The sequence below is a fragment of the Somniosus microcephalus genome, chromosome 12 (genome assembly GCF_052327205.1).
Source record: "Somniosus microcephalus isolate GS21.2 chromosome 12, FLI_Smic_1.0, whole genome shotgun sequence".
Taxonomy (NCBI): Eukaryota; Metazoa; Chordata; class Chondrichthyes; order Squaliformes; family Somniosidae; genus Somniosus; species Somniosus microcephalus.
The window spans coordinates 73,165,643-73,189,539 of record NC_140998.1 but is presented as its reverse complement, the minus strand read 5'-3'; the positions used below and the strand labels follow the sequence as shown (position 1 = coordinate 73,189,539).

At 42.9% G+C, this 23,897-nt stretch overlaps 1 protein-coding gene across 2 annotated transcripts in view; it reads right to left on the bottom strand.

The window, feature by feature from the left end:
• The window catches only part of adss1 (adenylosuccinate synthase 1), a 79,193-nt gene that overhangs the window by 54,996 nt on the left and 300 nt on the right, over positions 1-23,897 (bottom strand). For both annotated transcript variants that reach the window (XM_086003107.1, XM_086003106.1), the window contains exons 2-3: positions 4,590-4,692; positions 3,533-3,595 (exon numbers count right to left, since the gene is read on the bottom strand). In XM_086003107.1, coding sequence (XP_085859233.1) covers positions 3,533-3,595; positions 4,590-4,692 — 166 coding nt within the window. The remainder of the gene's footprint in view (positions 1-3,532; positions 3,596-4,589; positions 4,693-23,897) is intronic.

Here is a 23,897-nt window from a genome sequence, read left to right as displayed (position 1 = left end):
GGCCGCGCAGCCCTTAAAGAGGCCGCACACCCAAAAATAAACAGGAACTTTGATGACAAATGTCAAGTTCATATAGTACAGAACCAAGCCAAATACAGAAGTAGAGGAGAACTGCAAAAGGAAATAAGAGGGATAAAGAGTATGAGAATAGGTTAGCGACTAATATAAAAGGGAACCCAAAAGTATTTTATAAACACATAAATAGTAAAAGGGTAGTCAGAGGAAGGAGAGGGATGATTATAGACCAAAAAGGAGATCTTCTTGTGGAGGCAGATGACATGGCTGAGGCACTAAATGAGTACTTTGCATCTGTTATCATGAAACAAGAGGATGCTATCAATGTTACAGTAAAGGAGAAGGTATTAGAGTTATTGGCTAGGATCAAAATAAAGAGGGAGTTAAAAGGTTGGCAGTACTCCAAGTAGAAAAATCACCTGGTCCAGATGGAATGCAGCCTAGGTTGCGGAGGGAAGCAAGGGTGGAAATTGCAGAGGCCCTGGCCACAATCTTCCAATCCTCACTAGATATGGGAGTGGTGCCAGAGGGCTGGAGGATTGCAAATGTTATTGCAACTGTTGTTCAAAAAAGGGGAGAGGACAGCACCTACAGGCCAGTCAGTCTAACGTTGGTGGCGGAAAAACCTTTAGACAAAGTTAATTGGGTTACTAAATGAAAGTCAGTATGGATTTGTTAAAGGCAAATCATGTTTGACTAACTTGATTGAGTTCTTTGATGAATTCATGGCAAGGGTTGATGAGGGTAGTGCGATTGATGTGTATATAAGAACATAAGAAATAGGAGCAGGAGTAGGCCATTTGGCCCTTCGAGCCTGCTCCGCCATTCAATGAGATCATGGCTGATCTTCTACTTCATCTCCACTTTCCTGAACTATCCCCATATCCCTTGATTCCCTTAATATTCGAAAATCTATCGATCTCGGTCTTGAATATACTCAATGACTGAGCCTCCACAGCCCTCTGGGGTAGAGAATTCCAAAGATTCACCACCCTCAGTGAAGAAATTTCTCCTCATCGCTGTCCTAAATGGCCAACCCCTTGTCAAGCCCTGTAAGAATTTTGTATGTTTCAATGAGATCCGAGATCTGTCCTCATAGGACAATCCCCCCATCCCAGGCACCAGTCTGGTGAACCTTTGTTGCACTCCCTCTATGGCAAGTATATCCTTCTTTAGGTAAGGAGACCAAAATTGTACACAATACTCCAGGTGTGGTCTCACCAGGGGCCTATATATTGCAGTAAGACATATTTACTCTTGTAATAAAGGCCAACATACCATTTGCTTTCCTAATTGCTTGCTGTACCTGCATGTTAACTTTCAGTGATTCATGTACAAGGACACCCAGGTCCCTCTGAACACCAAAAATACTCTGCTTTTCTACCAAAGTGGATAACTTCACATTTCTCCACATTATATTCCATTTGCCATGTTCTTGCCCACTCACTTAGCTTGTCTATATCCCCTTGAAGCCTCCTTGCATCTTCCTCACGATTTACATTCCCACCTCCGCTTTGTATCAGCAGCAAACTTGGAAATATTATATTTGTTCCCCTCATCCAAATCATTGATGTAGATTGCGAATAGCTGAGGTCCAAGCACTGATCCTTGCGGTACCCCACTAGTTACAGCCTGCCAACCTGAAAATGACCCGTTTATTCCTACTCTCTGTTTTCTGTCCGTTAACCAATCCTCAATCCATGCTAGTATATTGCCCCCAATCCCATGAGCCCTAATTTTGTTTAATAACCGACCCCTTATTCTAGATTGTGACCCCTGGTTCTAGACTCCCCAGGCAGGGGAAACATCCTCCCTGCATCTACCCTGTCAAGCCCTGTAAGAATTTTGTATGTTTCAATGAGATCATCTCATTCTTCTAAACTCCAGAGAATATAGGCCTAGTCTACTCAATCTCTCCTCATAGAACAATCCCCCCATCCCAGGAACCAGTCTGGTGAACCTTCGTTGCACTCCCTCTATGGCAAGTAAGGAGGTAAGGAGACCAAAACTGTGCACAATACTCCAGTTGTGGTCTCACCAGGGCCCTATATAACTGCAGTAAGGCGTATTTACTCTTATACTCAAATCCTCATGTAATAAAGGCCAACATACCATTTGCTTTCCTAATTACTTACTGTGCCTGCATGTTAACTTTCAGTGATTCGTGTACAAGGACACCCAGGTCCCTCTGAACACCAACATTTCCCAATCTCTCACCATTTAAAAAACACAGTACTCTGCTTTTCTATTTTTCCTATCAATGTGGATAACTTCACATTTCTCCACATTATATTCCATTTGCCATGGACTTTCAAATGGCATTTGATAAAGTATCACATAATAGACTAAATAGCAAAACTGAAACTCATGCGATTAAAAGGACAGTGGCAGCATGGATATAAAATTGGCTAAGAAAGCAGAGAGTAGTGGTATTACCCAGGGGTCTGTATTAGGACTACTGCTCTTTTTGATAGATATTAATGACCTGGGTATGCAGGGCATAATGTCAAAATTTGCAGTGTGAAGTTATACATTTTGGTAGGAAGAATGAGGAGAGGCGATATAAACTAAATGGTACAATTTTAAATGGGGTGCAGGAACAGAGAGACCTGGGGGTGTATGTACACAAATCTTTGAAGGTGGCCGGACAAGTTGAGAAGATTGTTAAAAAAGCATAGAGGATCCTTGGCTTTATAAATAGAGGCATAGAGTACAAAAGCAAGGAAGTTATGATGAACCTTTAGAAGACAATGGCTAGGCCTCAGCTGGAATATTGTGTCCAATTCTGGGCACCAAACTTTAGGAAGGATATCAAGGCCTTACAGGGGGTGCGGAAGAGATTTCCTTGAATGGTACCAAGGATGAAGGACTTCAGTTATGTGGATAGACTGGAGAAGCTGGGGTCGTTCTCCTTAGAGCCGAGAATGTTAAGAGATTTGATAGAGGCGCTCAAAATCACTAACTGTTTTAATAGAGTAAATAAGGAGGATTTTTTTTTTTTTTTAAATAAACAAACACAGTGAGTTCTTATGATCTGGAATGCACTGCCTGAAAGGGTGGTGGAAGCAGATTCAATAGCAACCTTCAAAAGGGAATTCGATAAATACTTGAAGGGGAAAATTTTGCAGAGCTAAGGGGAAAGAGCATGGGTGTAGGACTAATTGGATAGCTCTTCCAAAGAGCCAGCACAAACACGATTTGCTGAATGGCCTCATTCTGTGCTGTATCATTCTATGATTCTCGTCACCTTAGACTGCTCTCGCACAGGTCCTACTGACATTAGAAAACAATCATGGCATTTGCCTGGGAATAGGTTGCCTAACTGCTTTCTTGGCTGGTGAATTACAAGGGAAACTAAAACAGAAGAACAACTGAAAGTTGTATGGTGCACAAGACAAAAAATATAAATGGATATCATTCTACTATAAAAATCTAAGCATTTATTAATGTATTTACTAATCTCAATGAAAGTGCTCATAACAAGATTGTAAAATACTCGATAGCTGAACTAGAATACCTTTCTTTTCATTTTTATCAGCTTCTTCAAACAAGCCAGGCAGGTGTATTACAACACCGTTCCCTAAAGTAGAAAAAATTAGTAATGCATTAAGATATGGTTTAAAAATTAATCAAAAAAATCAGAAGTATACTCAAACTTCAGGTTTGAATCAATGGCCTAAAACATCCTTGCCTAGAGAGGTAACATCCCTTACTGCAGAATAAACAGCCCCAAACATTATTTTCCTGTAAAATTTACTGGCTGTTAAGGTCTCAAGGGTTTTGAAGATACAGGTTTCTCCCACTCTGCCTGTGACACCCAACAGTTTTACAGGCTCCTTCCATTTTGATTGATTGCTGCAAATTGGGTGCAGTTTGAACAATTTGACAGGCTGATCTGCAGTAAAACTGTGCGGTATTAATGTCCTTGCAGAGTCCCAATGGCTCTGAAAACTAGGACTCAGATTTTACTGCAGCCAATTATCTTCATTGTCCTTCAGACACTCTTGGGTGCAGCTATTTCTAGAGAAGTAGTTCTAATTAATGGACAACAGGTGATTTTAGCCATGAAGCTCAATGCTCAGTTGCATCTTTGTAATGTAGGTATGCAGATGTTTTTCTTTCACTCCTCCTTCCAATTCCGCCACTGATCTCTCATCTCCAGTATTTAGTGATTTATGCTCGAGTATTGTACCAAAAATGGCAGATCACTTTTAGGTTTCTCCTGCTAGTTGTCATTCTTCATGTTTGATGTGGACAGCAAATATCTGTGCCTATTCCACCACAGGAGGGAATATCATAGACAAGCCTGACCACATGCTCTCCAAATGTCTTCAGGCTTCTAGCAGAAGTTACTGAGTAATCACGAGAATAGGAACCCTAGCTGATATTCCTCCCCCTAACCCAAGGATGTTGAAGTGAATTGTAGCATCCCCATCACTGCAGCAGAGATTACCTAACAGTACAGAACAAGGATAAATCATAATATCTTTGAGCTGTATGACAGTGACACATTTACCCACCACTTATTTTAAACTCAAACATTTACTGTACATCCACCAAGTTAGTTTACTTACCAATAAAGGAAATAGCTCTTGGGTTAATAATGCCACTTGGGAAAAGGTGAAAATCATACTCCTTTCCACCGACGACAACTGTGTGGCCAGCATTGTTTCCACCCTACAAGACATATGCAATTGTAAATTAGTGTTTGTAGCAAAACATTTAAAAATGAAATTGTATAACTAGGAAAATTAGTAGATTTGTAATCTGAAGAAATAGTATATATTAGGGATAATATGAATAAAAAGAGGAATATTTTAATTCAGAAAGCTGCCATTTTTAAAGCAGCTATAGATTGGAGGTGGTGTCATCGTAGAGTAATAGGAAACAGCTTTGGGTCTACAGTTCCCTGTAAGATGAGCTCCTAATCTCAAATGCTACACCAGGAATAGATGTAAAGCAGCAGTCAGGTACTTCCCCAGAGAGGGGGAGAAAGGGAAAAATCAACAGATATGGAGAGAAAGAGAAGAAAATATATAAATATAGAACACTGGGTTTTGGTATCCTGACAAATATATGCTAAGGAATCAGATGAATCCTTAACACCCTCACTTAACTCATCAAGGAATGGTCTGGGGTTTTGCGGTTCAGTTTTAGATCTAGGAGTGAATGATGCCCAAGTTTGCTTTCTGAATTGCCTTACATTAACCAGTTTGGATTTAATTTAACTTCACTGTACCAACCCTCGATTAGTATACCCACAAGCCACTGAACGAATGAATTAACCCTTTCTTGCAGAATCATCAAGGAAGAAGTCATGCACGAACAACTCTTTATAGACTACAAAACCATGAAGTTAAATGCTGGGTATCCAAGTAGTTAAGAGATATAAACAGATGTAGTCAGGGTTAACTAGCAGTTTGAATAGCAATTCACTAATGGACAAAGTTACTTAACAAAATGAATAGCAGAGGTTGCACCAGCAGTTCAGTGCATCACTGTAATTCAGCATTAGCAGACACTGGCCTAGAAATTGGAGCCTTTAGCACCAGCCTTTAAGGCCGGTTTTGAAGAAAAAATGGCAGCCACCTCGATTTCGGCCACTTCTGGCATGGAATGTGGCGGCTGCTATATTGGACAGGTCAGCAATGCGAGTAGCAGAGAGTGCTGAGAGAGTTTGGGTAAGTGAGAGAGTTCGGGTCAATGAGGTGTTAGGTGCTGTTTTTGTTCTGTTTCTGGCCTTGTTTTCCCTGCCAGTCTCATGATTAGCAGACATCGCGGAGGCGGAGCAGAGAGGCGAGGCCCAGTCGAGGCAGCCGGGAGCAGCAGCGGGTGTTGAGTCGAGTCGGAGCAGCGAGGCGAAGCAGCCTAAACAGGCCCCACAGGCAACATTCCAAGGGGAGGTCAGAATTCAAGTGACATCACAGCCAAGCTGGTAAGTGATTGGCTGGTTGGGGAGTACTTTTCCTTCCCTTTTAAACCTTTATAAGTTGGTAAGTTCAATTAAATAGAGGTGTGATATTCATAATCTAGAATTGGGGCAGAGGGTATTTAAAAATAATAATAATAAATTTAATGAATTACATAGAATGGGAGAGCAGGTGGTGTGCTACTGCTGCAATATGTGGGAGCTGGTGGACACCATTGATGTTCAGTGATCACATTTGCAGTAAGTGCTGGCTGCTCGAGGAACTCCGGCTCCGTGTTGATGAGCTGGAGTCCGAGCTTCAAACACTGCGACACATCAGGGAGGGGGAGAGTTACCTGGACTCTGTGTTCCAGGAAGTAGTCACACCAATTAGATTAACTAATTCAGATGTAGTCCGTGGTCAGGGACAGGAGGGTGTGACTCTGAGTGAGGCAGGTACAGGGATCCAGGAGGTAGTGCTGAGGAGCCACAGCCCTTGCTCTTGTCCAACAGGTTCGAGGCTCTTACTACCTGCGAGGACGGGAACGGGGACTGCAGGGAGGATGAGCAACCTGGCCACAGCACCGTGGAACAAGGGGCCATTCAAGTTGGGGGGGGGGGGGGGGGGGGGGGGAGTAAAAAGAAATGTTGTAGTGGTAGGGGATAGTATCATTAGGGGGATAGATAGGGTTCTTTGCAGCCGAGAACAAGAGTCCCGAAGGTTGTGTTGCCTGCCCGGTGCCAGGGTTAAGGGCATCTCCTCTGGGCTGGAAAGAAACGGAGTGGGAGGGGGAGGATCCAGTTGTCGTGGTCCATGTTGGTACCAACGACATAGATAGGACAAGGAAAGAGGTTCTGCTGAGGGAGTATGAGCAGCTAGGGACCAAATTAAAAAGCAGAACCACAAGGGTAATAATCTCTGGATTACTACCGGAGCCACAAGCGAATTTGGCTAGGGTAAATAAAATCAGAGAGTTAAATGCGTGGCTCAAAGACTGGTGTGGGAGAAATGGGTTTTGCTTTTTGGGACACAGTCACCAGTACTGGGACAGGAGAGAGCTGTTCCGTTGGGACAGACTTCACTTGGCCAGTGCTGGGACTAGAATCCTGGCGAATCGAATAACTAGGGCTGTAGAGAGGGCTTTAAACTAATTAGTGGGGGTGAGGTTTCAAGAGAGCAAAAAATAAAAATGTCAGCGGAGAAGGCAATAGAGCAAGGTAGCAGTGGGGGAATTAAAAACCAGAACGTGTCAGGAAGGGACAGAATATATAAAGATAAAGGTAAAGTAGTAAAGGGGGTAAAAGCAGGAATAAATTGTCACAAAACATATTTGAAAGTTCTTTATCTGAATGCATGCAGCATTCGTAACAAAATAGACAAGTTGACGGTACAAATAACTACACATGGGTATGATCTGGTGGCCATTGCAGAAACATGGCTGCAAGGTGACCATGACTGGGAACTAAACATCCAGGGGTATTTGACTATTAGGAAGGACAGACAGGAAGGAAAGGGAGGTGGGGTGGCTATGTTAATAAAGGATGGAATCACTGCAATAGTGAGAAATGATATTGGGACAACGGATCAGGATAGGTGAAACAGTTTGGGTGGAGATAAGGAATAAGGGGGAAAAGTCACTAGTGGGCATAGTCTATAGGCCCACTAGTGGGCATAGTCTATAGGCCTCCTAACAGTTGCAACTCTGTTGGTCGGAGTATAATTCAGGAAATGGTTGGGGCTTGTAATAAGGGAACAGCTATAATCATGGGGGATTTTAACTTTCATATTGACTGGACAAATCAAATATGGCAGGGCAGCCTTGAGGAAGAGTTCATAGAGTGCATTAGGGACGGGTTCCTTGAGCAGTATGTTACTGAACCAACCAGGGGGCAGGCAATCTTAGATCTGGTCCTGTGTAATGAGACAGGATTAATAAAAAATGTCCTAGTAAAGGATCCCCTTGGAATGAGTGACCATAACATGGTTGAATTCCAAATTCAGTTGGAGGGCGAGAGTGTTGGATCTCAAACCAGCGTACTAAGCTTAAATAAAGGAGACTATGAAGGTATGAGAGCAGAGTTGACTAAAGTGGACTGGGAAAATAGATTAAGGTGTAAGACGGTACATGAGCAGTGGTGTACATTCAAGGAGATATTTCACAACTTTCAAGAAAAATATATTCCACTGAGGAAAAAGGGGCGTAAAAGAAAAGACAGCCATCCGTGGCTAAGTAAAGTAATAAAAGGATAGTATTTGACTGAAAATAAGGGCATATAAAGTAGCCAAATCTAGTGGGAGGATAGAAGATTGGGAAGCATTTAAAATCCAGCAAAGAATAACTAAAAGATTAATTAAGAAAGGGAAGATAGATTATGAAAGTAAACTAGCAAAAAATATAAAAAAGATAGCAAGAGTTTCTACAGTTATATAAAAAGAAAAAGGGTGGCTAAAGTGAATGTTGGTCCCTTAGAGGACGAGACCGGGAAATTAGTAGTGGGGAACATGGAGATGGCAAAAACGCTGAACAAATATTTTATATCAGTCTTTACAGTAGATGACAGTAAAAATATCCCAACACTGGACAAACAGGGGGCTATGGTGGGGGGGGGGGGGAAAGAGGAGCTAAACACGATTCAAATCACTAAGGAGATGGTACTCGGTAAGATAATGGACTTAAGGTGGATAAATCCCCTGGACCTGATGGCTTACATCCTAGGGTCTTGAGAGAAGTGACGGTAGGGGTTGCGAATGCATTGGTGGTAATTTTCCAAAGCTCCCTGGATTCAGGAAAGGTCCCAGAAGATTGGAAAAACTGCTAATGTAATGCCCTTATTTAAAAAGGGAGGTAGACAAAAGGCTGGAAACTATAGACCAGTTAGCCTAACATCTGGTTGGTAAAATGTTAGAGTCCATTATGAAGGAAGCAGTGACAGGACATTTGGATAAGCATAATTTAATCGGACAGAGTCAGCATGGTTTTATGACGGGTAAGTCATGTTTGACAAATTTGCTCGAATTCTTTGAGGACGTAACAAACCGGGTGGATAAAGGGGAACCAGTGGATGTGGTGTATTTGGACTTCCAAAAGGCATTTGACAAGGTGCCACACAAAAGAGTATTGCACAAGATAAAAAATCATGGGATTGGGGGTAATATACTGGCATGGGTGGAAGATTGGCTATCTAACAGAAAACAGAGATTTGGGATAAATGGTTCATTCTCGGGTTGGCAATCAGTAACTAGTGGTGTTCCACAGGGGTCAGTGCTGGGACCCCAACTCTTTACAATCTCTATTAACGATTTGGAGGAGGGGACCAAGTGCAACATATCCAAGTTTGCCGACGATACAAAGATGGGAGGGAAAGCAGTGAGTGAGGAGGACATAAAAAACCTGCAAAAGGACATAGACAGGCTAAGTGAGTGGGCAGAGATTTCGCAGATGGAATATAATGTTGGAAAGTGTGAGGTTATGCACTTTGGCAGAAAAAATCAAAGAGCAAGTTATTATCTAAATGGAAAGAAACTGCAAAGTGCTACAGTACAAAGGGATCTGGGGGTCCTGGTGCATGAAACACAGAAGGTTAGTATGCAGGTACAGCAGGTGATCAGGAAGGCCAATGGAATCTTGGCTTTTATTGCAAGGGGGATGGAGTATAAAAGCAGGGAAGTCTTGCTTCAGTTATACAGGGTACTGGTGAGGCCACACCTGGAATACTACGTACAGTTTTGGTTTCCATATTTAAGAAAAGATATACTTGCTCTCGAGGCAGTTCAGAGAAGGTTCACTCGGTTAATTCCGGAGATGAGGGGGTTGACTTATGAGGAAAGGTCGAGTAGGTTGGGCCTCTACTCATTGGAATTCAGAACAATGAGAGGCGATCTTATCAAAACATAAGATTGTGAGGGGGCTTTGTAGTGTATGTGCCTTTAAGAGCCCCATGTGTACTGTAATGCCGGTAATGGCCACTCGGGCTATATAAGCCTGTATATTGTGTTGTATCAGTTAGTTCCCCTCCAGACTTTGTTTAGTAAACACCTATGAAACCAACTCCTGTCTTCAGTGTCTCTATCAACACACAGACACAACAGTGGCGACGAATTGGAAACGGACTTACCTGCAATTCGGCAGCACCTCAAGGACATCGATTCCTCTGGCGTCCAAAGTTGAAGAAAAATCAAGAAAAAGAAAAAGCTGTGGTTTTACCAGCTAGCCAAGCTGGTGGCAGGTACTGCAATAATCCTTCCTGGGCGTCGGGCTGGGGCTCCAGCGGCTGGCTCTACAGCTAGGCCAAGCAGCGAAAGCGGAGGCAAGCAGTAACAGACGGGGAGGGAGCACTCGGGAGACGGCCGGCGCTGCAAGGTCGGCGTTCAGACCTAGAGAGAGAGTCCGGCGGGAACGAGTCTCCAACGGTAAATAAATAAATAAAAAGAACGGAAACAGCGTTGTCATCGGCAGCAGCGGCGGGGAAGCGCGGGAAGCGCCATATCTTCTCTGCAGAAAAGAAAGAAAAGCGCGGGAAGCGCCATTTTATTTCTAGGATGCCTAAGTCTGGCAATATTGATGCTTTTGATAACGAGATAGAGGATCGGACCACATATGTGGAAAGAGTGGAGGTATATTGCACCGCAAGTGGAAAAGAAGATGAAAAAAAAGCTTCAGTACTGCTAAATCTAATGGGCGCAAAGACATACGGGCTGTTACGAAATTTAATCACTCCAGCCAAACCAAAGGACAAGAATTTTAAAGAAATTGTTGATACCCTACAGGAGCACTTAAACCCAACACCGCTGCTGATAGCGGAACGATTCAAATTCTTCAAAAGGAATCAACACAAGAATGAAAATAACGCTGATTACCTCACCGAATTAAGAAAGCTATCAAAACACTGCCAATTCGGGGCAGGACTAGCAGATTATCTTCGAGACAAATTTGTCTGCGGTCTCTTAAGTGAAGGAACACAGAAAAGGCTGCTTTCTGAAAAAGATTTAACACTGGACAAGGCTTTCAGTATGGCTGTATCATACGAAGCAGCCGCAAGAGGAGCTGCAGAGATACAACAAAAAGACACAGGACTTCGGCACCCATGAAATGACACAGGGTTTCGAGAGATGTTATCGCTGCGGCAGATCCACCCATGACCAGAGGGACTGCTGGTTCAAGGACAAAGCATGCAGGCAATGCGGAAAGATTGGACACATTGCACGGGTATGCCGATCTGGACAAAAAAAATCCACAGACAGGAAAAAAAAACACAATAAAGTACAGAAAGGTACAAATGATTACGGACAGTAGCTCCGAAGACCAGAAGAGCGATAGCGACTCCGAAAGCAAGAGACTAAGCTGTCTCAAATTACATAATGTAATTGCCAAAGATGATTACCAGACCATTTGGGTTACCCGCACGATAGCAGGGTCCCCAGTTAAAATGGAGCTAGATACAGGATCAGCTCTGACCGTCATAAATCGACGGGATTACGAGCGGCTATTTCCGCATATACCTTTAAAAGACACATCCATTATCTTGAAAACATATACGGGGCAGAAAGTATACCCCAAAGGAAAAATAAGGGTGCCTGTTGTATACAACGGCAAGGAAATACAAAAGTTGTATTTATACATTCTACAAGATGGTGGTCCACCGCTGTTGGGACGTGAATGGATCAGGAAAATAAGTTTAGACTGGCACTCCATTCAGGCATTGACGGTGACCAGTAAGAAAAAAAACGATGATGACGTCATACCTGAGCAATTAAAAGACATCTTGGCCAACGCCAAAGAAGTGTTTCAAGAGAAACTAGGAACCTTGAAAGGCATCACCGCCTCAATAAAAGTGGAAGATGCAGCAATTCCCAAGTTTTTTAAGGCAAGACCGGTGCCATACGCAATTCGTCCAGCAGTCGAGGCAGAGCTGGAGAATTTGGAAAAGGCAGGCGTATTATCCAAAATAGATTGGAGTGAGTGGGCAACACCCATCGTTCCAGTCATGAAGAAAGCATTGAAGAATGATAAATCTGAAGAACAGAGAAAAATTCGCATCTGTGGAGACTTCAAGGTGACTGTAAACCCGGTCCTTCACACGGTACAGTATCCTCTTCCGAGGATAGAAGATATTTTCGCCTCACTATCCGGAGGGAAACGTTTCAACAAAATTGACTTGGCACAAGCATATCTACAGATGGAGGTTGAAGAGGCCTGTAAAAAATCTCACGATACATACACACAAAGGTCTGTACTAGTACAATCGACTGGTTTTTGGAGTGGCATCCGCTCCAGCTATCTGGCAAAGAGCTATGGAGCAAGTCCTCCAAGGGATTCCGGGGACTCAATGCTACCTAGACGACATCCTTGTAACAGGAGAAAACGACAACGAGCACCTTGCCAATTTGGAGCAGGTGCTCACTAGGCTGAGAGAATGGGGCCTACGAGCAAATCGCCCCAAGTGCGAATTTTTCCAAAATCAAATATCATATTGTGGCCACATAATTAATAAGGAAGGGTTGCATAAGTCACCTGAAAAAATTGAAGCGGTCATAAAAGCCCCAGCACCTGAAAATGTTTCACAATTAAGGTCGTTCCTGGGATTAATAAATTACTATCATAAATTTTTACCGAACTTATCAACTCTTCTACGCCCTTTTAATGAACTGCTACAAACAGGAGTAATTTGGAAATGGAGCGAAGACTGTAAACGTGCCTTCCATAAATGCAAAGACTTAATCACGTCCAAAGAAGTTTTGGCTCATTACAACCCATCACTGCCAATCAGACTGGCGTGCGATGCATCCCCTTACGGCGTAGGAGCAGTAGTATCGCATAAATTCCCTGATGGCTCGGAACGGCCGATAGCTTTTGCGTCACGCTCATTGAACTCAGCTGAGCGTAACTATGCCCAAATCGACAGGGAAGCACTCAGCCTGGTATGGGGAGTGAAGAAATTCAACCATTACCTACACGGACAAAAATTTACCTTGTTGACTGACCATCAACCCCTCATCTCCATATTCAACCCTAAAAAGGGTGTTCCCATTATGACAGCGCAAAGGCTACAGAGGTGGTCCCTTTTTCTAGGGGCACACCAATACAACATAGAATACAAAGGATCAAAACAGCATGGGAATGCTGACGGGTTATCGCGCCTACCGTTGCCAACGGTAGAAGAAGCACCTACCATAGACCCAGTGGAGATTTTCCACTCTACCATCGTCGAATGTCTACCAGTAACAAATTCTGCCATTGAAAGGGAAACTAGAAATGACCTGACTCTCTCACGAGTCTACGATTTAACAGTGAAGGGATGGCCAGCACATGGCAAACCACTGTTGCCAGCATTCTCGCAAAGAAGAGAACAGCTGTCAGTGTGCCGAGGAACCTTGATGTGTGGATCCAGAGTGGTGATTCCACCCAAACTCCAGGATAAAGTTCTAAAGGAGCTTCACGAGGGGCATCTGGGTGGAGTGAAAATGAAGAACCTAGCCAAGGCGTTTGTATGGTGGCCAGGTATCGATGGAGACATCGAAGAAATGACCAAGAGCTGCCTAGGATGCCAGAAGGTCCAAAACGCTCCACCCCAAGCCCCTCTACATCCATGGGAGTGGCCCTCATCTCCCTGGCAAAGGGTACACATCGACTTTGCTGGTCCATTTATGGACTCAATGTTCTTAATCGTGGTTGATGCACACTCCAAGTGGCCGGAGATAATAAAGATGTCCTCCACCACCACGGAAAAAACCACAGTATTAAGGACCATATTTGCCAGGAATGGGCTGCCAAAACAGATCTGTTCTGATAATGGACCACAATTTGTGTCCGAAGAATTCAGGAAGTTCTTAAAAAACAATGGGGTTAAGCACTACACGTCCGCCCCATACCATCCCGCCACCAATGGATTGGCTGAAAGGTTTGTCCAGACCTTCAAGAAGGCCATAAAGGCCATGGGTAATGAAGACATAAAACTTCAGCACAAGGTGGATAACTTCTTGTTCGCATACAGGAATGAAACACATATGGTTACAAACCAAACTCCCACCATGATGTTCTTCAATAGAAGCCTAAGATGCCGGCTGGGTTTGATCAAGCCCAACATCAGAAGGGACATGGAGAACCGGCAATTTCAAGGCATGAATGAAAGGCCAACTAGAACCTTCCAGATAGGTCAACCAGTTTTGGCCCGGGACTACCGTACCGAGAAATGGCAGCCTGGAACTATCTGCACACGACTAGGACCGCTGATGTATACCGTGGACATCGGAGAAAGCATAATAAGGCGCCATGCTGACCAAATCATAGAGTCATCCGAAAAGGGACAACCTACACCACAACTCTATACGCCTAACGATGAAATAGAGATACCCATATCTACCTCCGATCCGGTGATACTGGAACCCGATGAACCCGACACTGGCATTCAAGCCAAATCAGCCTTGCCAAAAGAACCTACTACACCACCAGAAACTACTACACCACCGAGGCGTTATCCGGACCGAGTCAGGAAGCCTCCAGAGAGACTGACTTATAATTAATTAACTGCAGCAATGTGTAGATTATTTTTCTTGTAACATGTAATTAATAATTACTTAAAATATTATGTACTGGTTGGCTAAAAGGGGAGGAATTGTAGTGTATGTACCTTTAAGAGCCCCATGTGTACTGTAATGCCGGTAATGGCCACTCGGGCTATATAAGCCTGTATATTGTGTTGTATCAGTTAGTTCCCCTCCAGACTTTGTTTAGTAAACACCTATGAAACCAACTCCTGTCTTCAGTGTCTCTATCAACACACAGACACAACAGGCTTGATCGGGTGGATGCGGGGAGGATGTTTCCACTGATGGGTGAGACTAGAACTAGGGGGCATAATCTTAGAATAAGGGGCTGCCCTTTCAAAACTGAGATGAGGAGAAACTTCTTCACTCAGAGGGTAGTAAATCTATGGAATTTGCTATCCCAGAGAGCTGTGGAAGCTGCGACATTAAATAAATTTAAAACTGAGAGACAGTTTCCTAGCTGATAAGGGAATTAGGGGTTACGGGGAGCGGGCAGGGAAGTGGACGTGAGTCTAGGTTCGGATCAGCCATGATCCTATTGAATGGCGGAGCAGGCCCGAGGGGCCGTATGGCCTACTCCTGCTCCTACTTCTTATGTTCTTATGCCTGTGCTCACCGAAATATTTTAATTACCAGGAGCGTGACATCAATTGGCATGCAATGCCGAATTGATGCACGCTCAGCAATTTTGGATGTCGCGGCTCCTCTTACCACCCTTTCCAAAGCATGTCCGTGCACGCAGCCGTTGACAGCACGTAGAGCCGAGAGAAAACGGTGGTGAGCTATAAACTATAGTAAACATTCTGCACAATTCACATTTACTGTGCTACTTTTAAATAAGTTACACCCAAATAACTGACTTTAATTGTCTTTCAGTTTATTGCAAAAATTCTTTAACATGATCCAGATTGAGCTGGTTTTTAAAAAATTGTTGTTTAATTTAATTTATTTTTTGATCTTTTCATCAAGGTCCAGTTTACATCCAGAAAATGCTGATGAACCTGCTAAACAAAGAAATATTAAGATTTAGAGAGTTTTTTTGTTCTTATTGAAAACTAGCCCCATATCTCAAAGACCGGAAATAGCAATTTGTATTGCCTGGGGAATTGGGAGGGGGCAGGGCAGAGGGTGTAACTGCTAATAAAGGTGGCTGCCCAAGAATAATGCACTGATCCTTCAGACCCAACCTTCCGACTCCTGCTGATGTTATCGCTGGAAAGAGCGCGTTGCACGGGAGCTTCCGCGCTGTGCTCATTTACATCAGCAGGCAGCCCCAAATAACTGGGGCTGCCTGCGCTCTTTTTGTGGACGACCGTTATCTTTGGCCCGTGGTGGCACCACCCATTTTCGGGCTTAATCGAATTTCTAGGCCAGAGTATTAATCATAGCAGCAGTCAGAGTCTGAGATTATTACAATTGGTGAGGTTATTTCAGCGTTAAATCCTTCGATAGCTGACAAGTTACCAGCATTAAATAGTTAGTCTATCTAATAGTTTAGAGTCTATATGCATGATTGGCAATGTTCCAGATCTTTAAACGACCATGTCAATGGAGAGTAAAATCAGGTGGGGCGTGAAACAGGCATCCAACCTGAACCTGCCCCATTCCCATTGGGTGGGTTAGGTTAAAAATCAGGACTTTAGAAGCTTTATGACTTAATTAACGTAAGAACCTGTGGTTTAACTAGCCGAGAACTTTGCTTTCTGGCCATTTCCGAGCTTTCAGTTCAATAGCTGAATTCCATATTGAGTGGGAAGCTTTCAAGCTAGAACTCCATTTTGGATACATTTAGGCTATCTACAGGACATTTCCCCTACATATCTTGAAGGCACCTTTCTGGCGATTTACATTTGATTGTACACTTCAGAGTGATTTATTACAATATTTTCAGGTACATTTACAGAAATATTGAAAAGTTCTCTTACAGATTTACCATGATAAATGTAATGAACATGGAATACTTCCATATAAGCTTCAGGTAGCTTTTCAACAGAATTAAAAAAATTATTACTTTACTTCTGGTAATGTTTACTGTGTAAATCATAAATACCGCATCTGTAATACAGTAATTTCCTTTTTAATTCTTTTAGTCTTCAAAATTTTAAATGCCAAAGTTTACTTTAATACATCCCAAAAAAAACTAAAAGTAATTTGTTCATTTAGATACTTTTGCATTATAATAGTCACTGCACATTGTCCTGTTAACTAACTATTTATTGCATTTGTTCTTTTAACTGTTCCGGCTTATTCAGCTGTAGAAAGTTGTTTATTTCAGCCTGTATTTTTAATTTCTCCTTCTTGGATTACTACCACACTACTGCTATGGTTAAAAGAACAGGATGGACACCTGCTTCTACACTTCTGCCAACACTGACCTTAAGCCAGCCTGTGACAGGTGTGTCAGCTGAGCCCAGAGTGACAGGCTACTTAATTTCTGGCCCTCTCCTAGCTCCACCTTTAGGGAAGTGGCTGGCCTTCAATCCACAATTCCCTACAGTTGCACAGCTGAGCTCAGGAACTAAATATGAGAATCATAAGTGCTATCAATCTGTGGTACAGCATGTTGGGGCCCCAATGTGTTGAACCATCATATCAATTCAAAAGGGTGAAGGTGTAACATCAAACTTACATTCAGAGATACAAAGAATTTGGAGTTATAAAATAATACTTTCCAAATTTAATTTTCAACCAGCATATATAGACAAGCAGAGGACGGGGGTCATGTAGTGTTCCCATCCCCCATGGAACTTACCAGAGACCAGACACAGAAAGGCCACCACCCCTGGCAGTTGGGGCCCAATGTTCCAGTCAATTTTTTGGCGGTTCGCTGCCCCTTTAAGCGGCCCATCCAAAATACCACACATGCAATTTTTCTCACTGAAAAGCCGGCGATCTGGCTGCGCAGGAGGTCCAGAGAGCTAAAGGGAACATTGGCGGGGTCTACTTTGTATTAGATATTCACATCCCAATGACATCAGCACCGATATGGAATTTTAACTTCTGGATTCATAAGCCCTGCAAGGGCCAACTCCGACAGCTGAACCATGGGGGGGGGGGGGGGGGGGGGGGGGAGGGATTGCTGAGCGGCCAGAAGAAGCCAAGGTAAGTTTAAAAATGTAACATTTCTGTGAAATTCTTATGGAGCAGGATAAAGTGTGCCTCCCTGGGCCCCTCAATGAGTCCTTAGTTCCCCTGGTCTTGCCTCTCCTTCCCAGCACTAGTACAGGTACCAACCCTACTCCCCACCGCTTACTTCATGTCAGGGACAGTTCCCTCAGGTCCCGACCTGATTTTTGTTCATGCCCATCATCACTCCTACCGGTTTTGGGCAGCAGACCGTCCTACTTTATTCAAACAATGCCCAGAAGTTAAGATTGCCTGGGGCTTTCATAGAGCTCCCTACGAGGGTTTTTCTTCCAGTTAAAAATTGACCCTCGTATGTTGTGCTACTGCCATTTAATGTTTTAAGTGCACACCAGTACAGCTTATCATGTATTTTTGAGTAGATAATTGTGGGTTAGTGGACAAAAGTGTTACCTAATAAAGTCTTGGCACGTGAGGTATTGTGGACAAGAACTTGTGCTTGAATAGCTCATTGGTTTCTCTATCCACTGCTCTATGCAGTATGCACTAAATGATTTCTTATCTGTACATCATACCCGTGCCTGGAACAGTAGTTATACCACTGGTGTAATACTACAGAGCAGTACGAATCACAGCTGTGGCTGAGGAAGCAAGCTTCAGTACTTCCATCTGTACAATACAGCAATGCCAAGAAGTCTAAAACATGCTGCTTTATCACATGCTAGGTGAGACTTGCTGATGCATTTCTGTGCAGCTTATTCATTTATTTCAGAGAACGCAGACTGGCTTAGAAACATGCTTCACTAATATCAAGCTGTACTGTTTCAAGTAGTCTGACTTTTTCTAACATTTGTCCTTGGGACCTGGAATGCTTTACAAAATATGCAGACAGTATTGCAATGTATTTTTACTTCTAAACAACAATCTAACAATTCATTGTGATTGGGTTTCTGAAGAGTTTTTAAAGCACTTTCCATCATGCAAAGAAATCTTGAAATGTCTGCGGTGACTGATGGTACGGCATTACATCTTGTGACTGCCAACAACTGAAACATTTAACTGACCTTCTCATGTTCTTACTTAGGACTCCAATCTGACCTTTAGCTATTCCGCAAGGGAAAATTGGACTAGATACATTGCCCTGATAAACAAGAATATAGTAGTGCTTATGTGTACAGGGCATTGAACAAACGCCTTGCATTTTCATACAAGGACCATATAAGGGACTAACAATGAATAAAATAACAGACACTTCAGCTATGATTTTGGGAGAGCTAAATAAACACTTAAATATAGCAGTTTTGGGGAAGAAATTCAACCCGTTTTTCTGACATAAAATCAACATAAAAGCTCCGAATGTCACATTGTGATCCAACTATTCCGGAATTGTACAGGACACCACATTGAACTGGGTAGCTTTTAGTCATCCAAGGCACCCACCTGAAAGCAGCAGAGGCCCAATATTTGTAAATTGGGCTTCTTGGGCCTACTTATGGAGCCATCTGCAAAGTTGAACTTTGGGAGTGCTGTAATCGATCATTCTAAAACCTATCCACAAATCCTTGGCGGCAACAGGGTTATTTAAAGGAATCCTCAGCTGCATTCAGGTACATCTCTGGTTAGTCATTTTAAACTGGTTGCAGACTTTTAGGCCCATTTCTGGCTGCTTAACGCAGTTAAAAAAATTGCGCAGTTATTTGGAACTGTAGGACAATCTTTGTCCAGGGGCTTATGCACAAAGTTACACTGCTAACATGGGTGCACTGCTTGGTTTGCCATTGGGGCTAGAACATCAGTAGGAGGAACAGCAGCAAGTCAGCGTACAATGATCTTTAGCTGCTGGGGGAAGAGTGGCTTAGTAGTGGAGGGCACAGGAGGCCTAACGGGAACAGAACATCTTGCCTCCAGTTAACGGAGCAGCAGGATCTCCGGCAACTCCGTTACATCAGGAAGGCTGTGATAGAGCTATGTAGCACCAATTGCAGCCCTGCACCAGGTCACACACATCATTGCCTGTGGCTCTGAAGGTTGCTGTGGACCTGAATTTCTATGCCTCAGGGTCATTCCAGGCTGCAACAGGTGACAGAAACAACATCCGTCAATTTGCAGTGCATTGCTGCATCAAGCAGGTGATGGATATACTCTTTACTAAGCAAAACAAATTTATCTTGGCTCAGTGGTAGCAGTCTTGCTTCTGAATCAGAAGGTTGTGGGTTCAAGTTCCACTTGGAGATAGCTAGCAATTCAGTGCAGCACTGAGGGAGTGCTGCACTGTCAGAAGTGCTGCCTTTTGAATGAGACATTTAACCGAGGCCCCATCTGCCCTCTCAGGTGACTGTAAAAGATCTCACGATACTATTCGAAGAGGAGCAGGGTTGCTCTTCCAGTGACCTGACCAATATTTATCTCTCAACCAACACCTAAAAAACAGGGGATATAGTTATTTACTTTATTGCTGTTTGTGGAACATTGCTGTGTGTAAGTTGGCTGCCACGTTTCCTACATTACAACAATGACTACACTTCAAAAGTACTTCACTGGCTGTAAAGCACTTTGGGACTCCTGAGGTAAGAGGAGAAAAATGCTAAGGAATAATCTACACTCTGCTACACCCAGAGGCTGCCTGGCAACGAAAGGAGGTTCCCGGCAGTAAGGTAGGCCCAGGAGGGGGGTGTTCCGAAGGTCTCTCAGCTGTGGGGGGGGGGGGGTGGGGGGTTGCCAGAGTGCTGGCCATCATGGGACCCTGATTTACATTCATCTGCCACCAAAACCATTGGTGTTAAATACACAGACTGACGGGAAGGGAGCAGGAAATGGAGCTGCTCAATTTTAACTATTCCTACGCTGACCAGGGAAGGGTTAAAATTGCCCCTTTAATCTGCGTAACAGAAAATAGATACAAATCTACTTCAGAAAATGTTCTAATACAACAGCGATAAACAGGATAGCAGTCATGCACATAGCAATGACAAAACAAAGGTCTTGTACATTTTCTACCTACTTACAATTTCTCATGTATTACACTTACCAACAATGTGCTGTAATTATTAGTTTAAAAAGTCACAGCAAGTATAATACAATGAGTGCCATAATTAGAACAGGATAGGAGGACTGCAGTAAACAGATGAATGGTTTAAAATATATTGTTTTCATTATTGGGATGTGGGTGATGCTGGCAAGGTTGGCATTTATTGCCCATCCCTAGTTGCCCAGATAAGTTGGCGGAGGGCTGCCTTCTTGAACTGCAGAAAGAGGTTTGATACAACAACTCAGTGGCTTGCTAGGCCACTTCAGAGGGCACTTAAGAGTCAACCACATTGTTGTGGCATTGGAGTCACATATAGGGCAGACCAGGTAAGGACGGCAGATTTCCTTCCTTAAAGGACATTAGATCAAAATCAGAAAGAAGGTTGTCAAAAACAAAAAGTTACAGAGACCATGAGACTACTCACCTTAACACCAGTTCAGGAGGCTATATACTGTACTAGCTTGTCAACTTGAAAATCATTGGTGAGGGAAGGACTGGTGACTCTGGTGAGCAAATGCCTTAAGATTAAAGGGGCACTATCTTTATTCAAAAGTGTTTGGGCTTACAAATGCAATATGAAATTATTGATGTAAATCAGATCATGAATGATTAGCACATAATTCAATCATATTGTTGTGACAAGGTTGACAGGCCTGTTCCCTATTAAAAATGAAAGAAAGGTTTGACAAACACTTTTTAATAATGAACATAATACACTTTTAAAACCCAGAATAACTGCAATATTTACATTTATGTTTACAATTTGTAATGTTAAAACACCCAAGCTTCAAAGCATGCATCAATGCAGCATAAATAATCTGCCAACCACTTGCTAAAGTGCAATACTACATATATTGTTAATGGACATAGTAACAGCGACGTCATTCTTTTATACTTGCATTGAGTGACTTGTTGTGTCTAGCCAATCCATGGTAAAAATACTATTTTGTCAGCTGTTTGCCTACAAATCCAACTGTTCTCGGGATATTCTGGAGACACACATTGGGGTAGAAATTGTTATGCATTGTGCCAGTTTATCAATTTAGCAGTGGGACAGCCTACACTCAATCTGCGCAGGCAGTGGTCCCATTGTTAAATTCTTGGGGCCCAATTTTTAGGCGTCCGAAGCGGATGCCGAAAGCAGTCGTTAGGCTCCTAATTAACATCTTTAAGGGGCCTAACACCTGTTGAAGTTCCCGATGAGTTAGGCAGGTGTTGGACGTGTCCCACTCAGGATTCTTCACCAGCTTCCATTTTTACCCCATTATATCTGGGAGACAGAATCCTGCTTGCCTCAGGGGTTGATGTTAATTTTTGTGCAGATAACTGGCAGAGTGCACTGGCCAGCTGCCCATTCCATCGGCAAAGATGCGGCCGCGATTTTGAGGCCCCGGCCATATTTGAAGTTGGCAGGCGAGCTGTGGATGCCAAACAGGCCCGTCACCGACCGGGTTGCCAGCAGAGGCCCGCAGGCAAGTGCTTGCTCGGTGAGGGGGCCGACAGCAGCCTGCACAGCCAACGCTTACTCCTTCCGGCTATACCAAAAAAAAAAATCAATTTAAAAATTTTTTCTGGCCATTTCCTGAACAGAACGCCAGTACACATGGATAGAATGCTCACATCACAAGCTACGCCCATGTGTCCATAAACCTTGTATTTATTTTAGGCAGGCACTTGGAAGCTACAATGTACATCCTGGCATTTTTCAAATTGTAGCACTCATGCTACATACATGAACAGAAAAGATATTGAGCTCCATTGCTTGGACAAATACACTCTCTGAAAGTACTTGGTGCTCATCTCAGTTGAGTGTATTCATCCTCACACAGCTGTTTAGTTAAGGATTATTTACAGACAACAATTTGAACAAAACCTGGGGGAATACATAAAATGTAAAATATTTTACACTCAAAACATTTCCCTTTAAAGTAACATTCTCCTTTATTGAAACAAGGGAAAGGCGATATTATAAAATCTTCAAGGCAGTTGCAGATTTATTAGCCCCCTCCCACTGATATTGTATCAACATTTGACACAAAAACAAACTTGTACTATTAACTAGTGATTTCTGTTAATGGCAAAGTACTCTGCAGCTAAGGTGGTGACAAAAATCCATTCCTATGGTAAGAGAACTGAATTATGTTCAAACAAGCAAAAGGCAAATTTAAGGCTGATTTCAGAAAGTTCTTCAAGCAGTGTGCAATACTGGGTAAAATTCTTGTAATCATTTAAAGAGACAGTTGCAAGGAATGACTAGCTTTTTCCTGTATAGAAAAAGAAAAGACTTGCATTTATATAGCGCCTTTCACGACCACCAGACACCTCAAAGCACTTTACAGCCAATTTTTGAAGTGGAGTCACTGTTGTAATGTGGGAAACGCGGCAGCCAATTTGCGCACAGCAAGCTCCCACAAACAGCAATGATCAGATAATCTGTTTTTGTTATGTTGGTTGAGGGATAAATATTGGCCAGGACACTGGGGTTAACTCCCCTGCTCTTCTTCAAAATATTGCAATGGGATTTTTACATCCACCCGAGGGGTTTAACGTCTCATCCGAAAGATGACAGTACAGCACTCCACTGGAGTGTCAGCCTAGCTTTATGTGCACAAGTCCCTGGAGTGGGATTTGAACCCACAACCTTCAGGCTCACGAGTGTGTGCTACCAGCTGAGCCACAGCTGACACGCTATATAGGTATAGGTGAACTAATATGGCCCAAATGATCTTCAACATGGATTTATCTTGATCACGCTTCAAATAAAAATCTTGTTCGTACTGATCTTAACGAAATATACTTTACTCACAACTTACTAATCAAGTTTATTATATACATATATATTGATGGCTCAACATTAAAAAAATGCATTCTTGATTTAGTCTGATACTTATTCCCGTGCAGCATATGTTGGCTCACAGATTTGTTAAAACTCCTGCCTTCACTATCAGTTACAGTTGCGTCAGAGGACGACCGACCTTGCTTGTATCTTTTTAACTAAACAAAATAAGCGTTCTATTTTTAGTTATGTTTGAAGTCGCACTTTATTCCCCGGACTGGATGGTGTTCAATGCTTGACCTACTCTCAAGTCAGATTGGTGTCATAAGCAGAAGGATTCAAATCATACATGATTTCTATGATCAGGGCTCCGATACACAAACTGCAAAAATACCTTCCGAGAGATGAAATACCGGAATGAAATAAAAGCTACATGCCACATTTCATTTTGTTAGAAACTTTAAAAAGTTTTAGGAACAGATTCTCTCACAACGTATCTCTTTGCACGACAGCAGCATATCCCTAATCTCCTCTCTGCTCA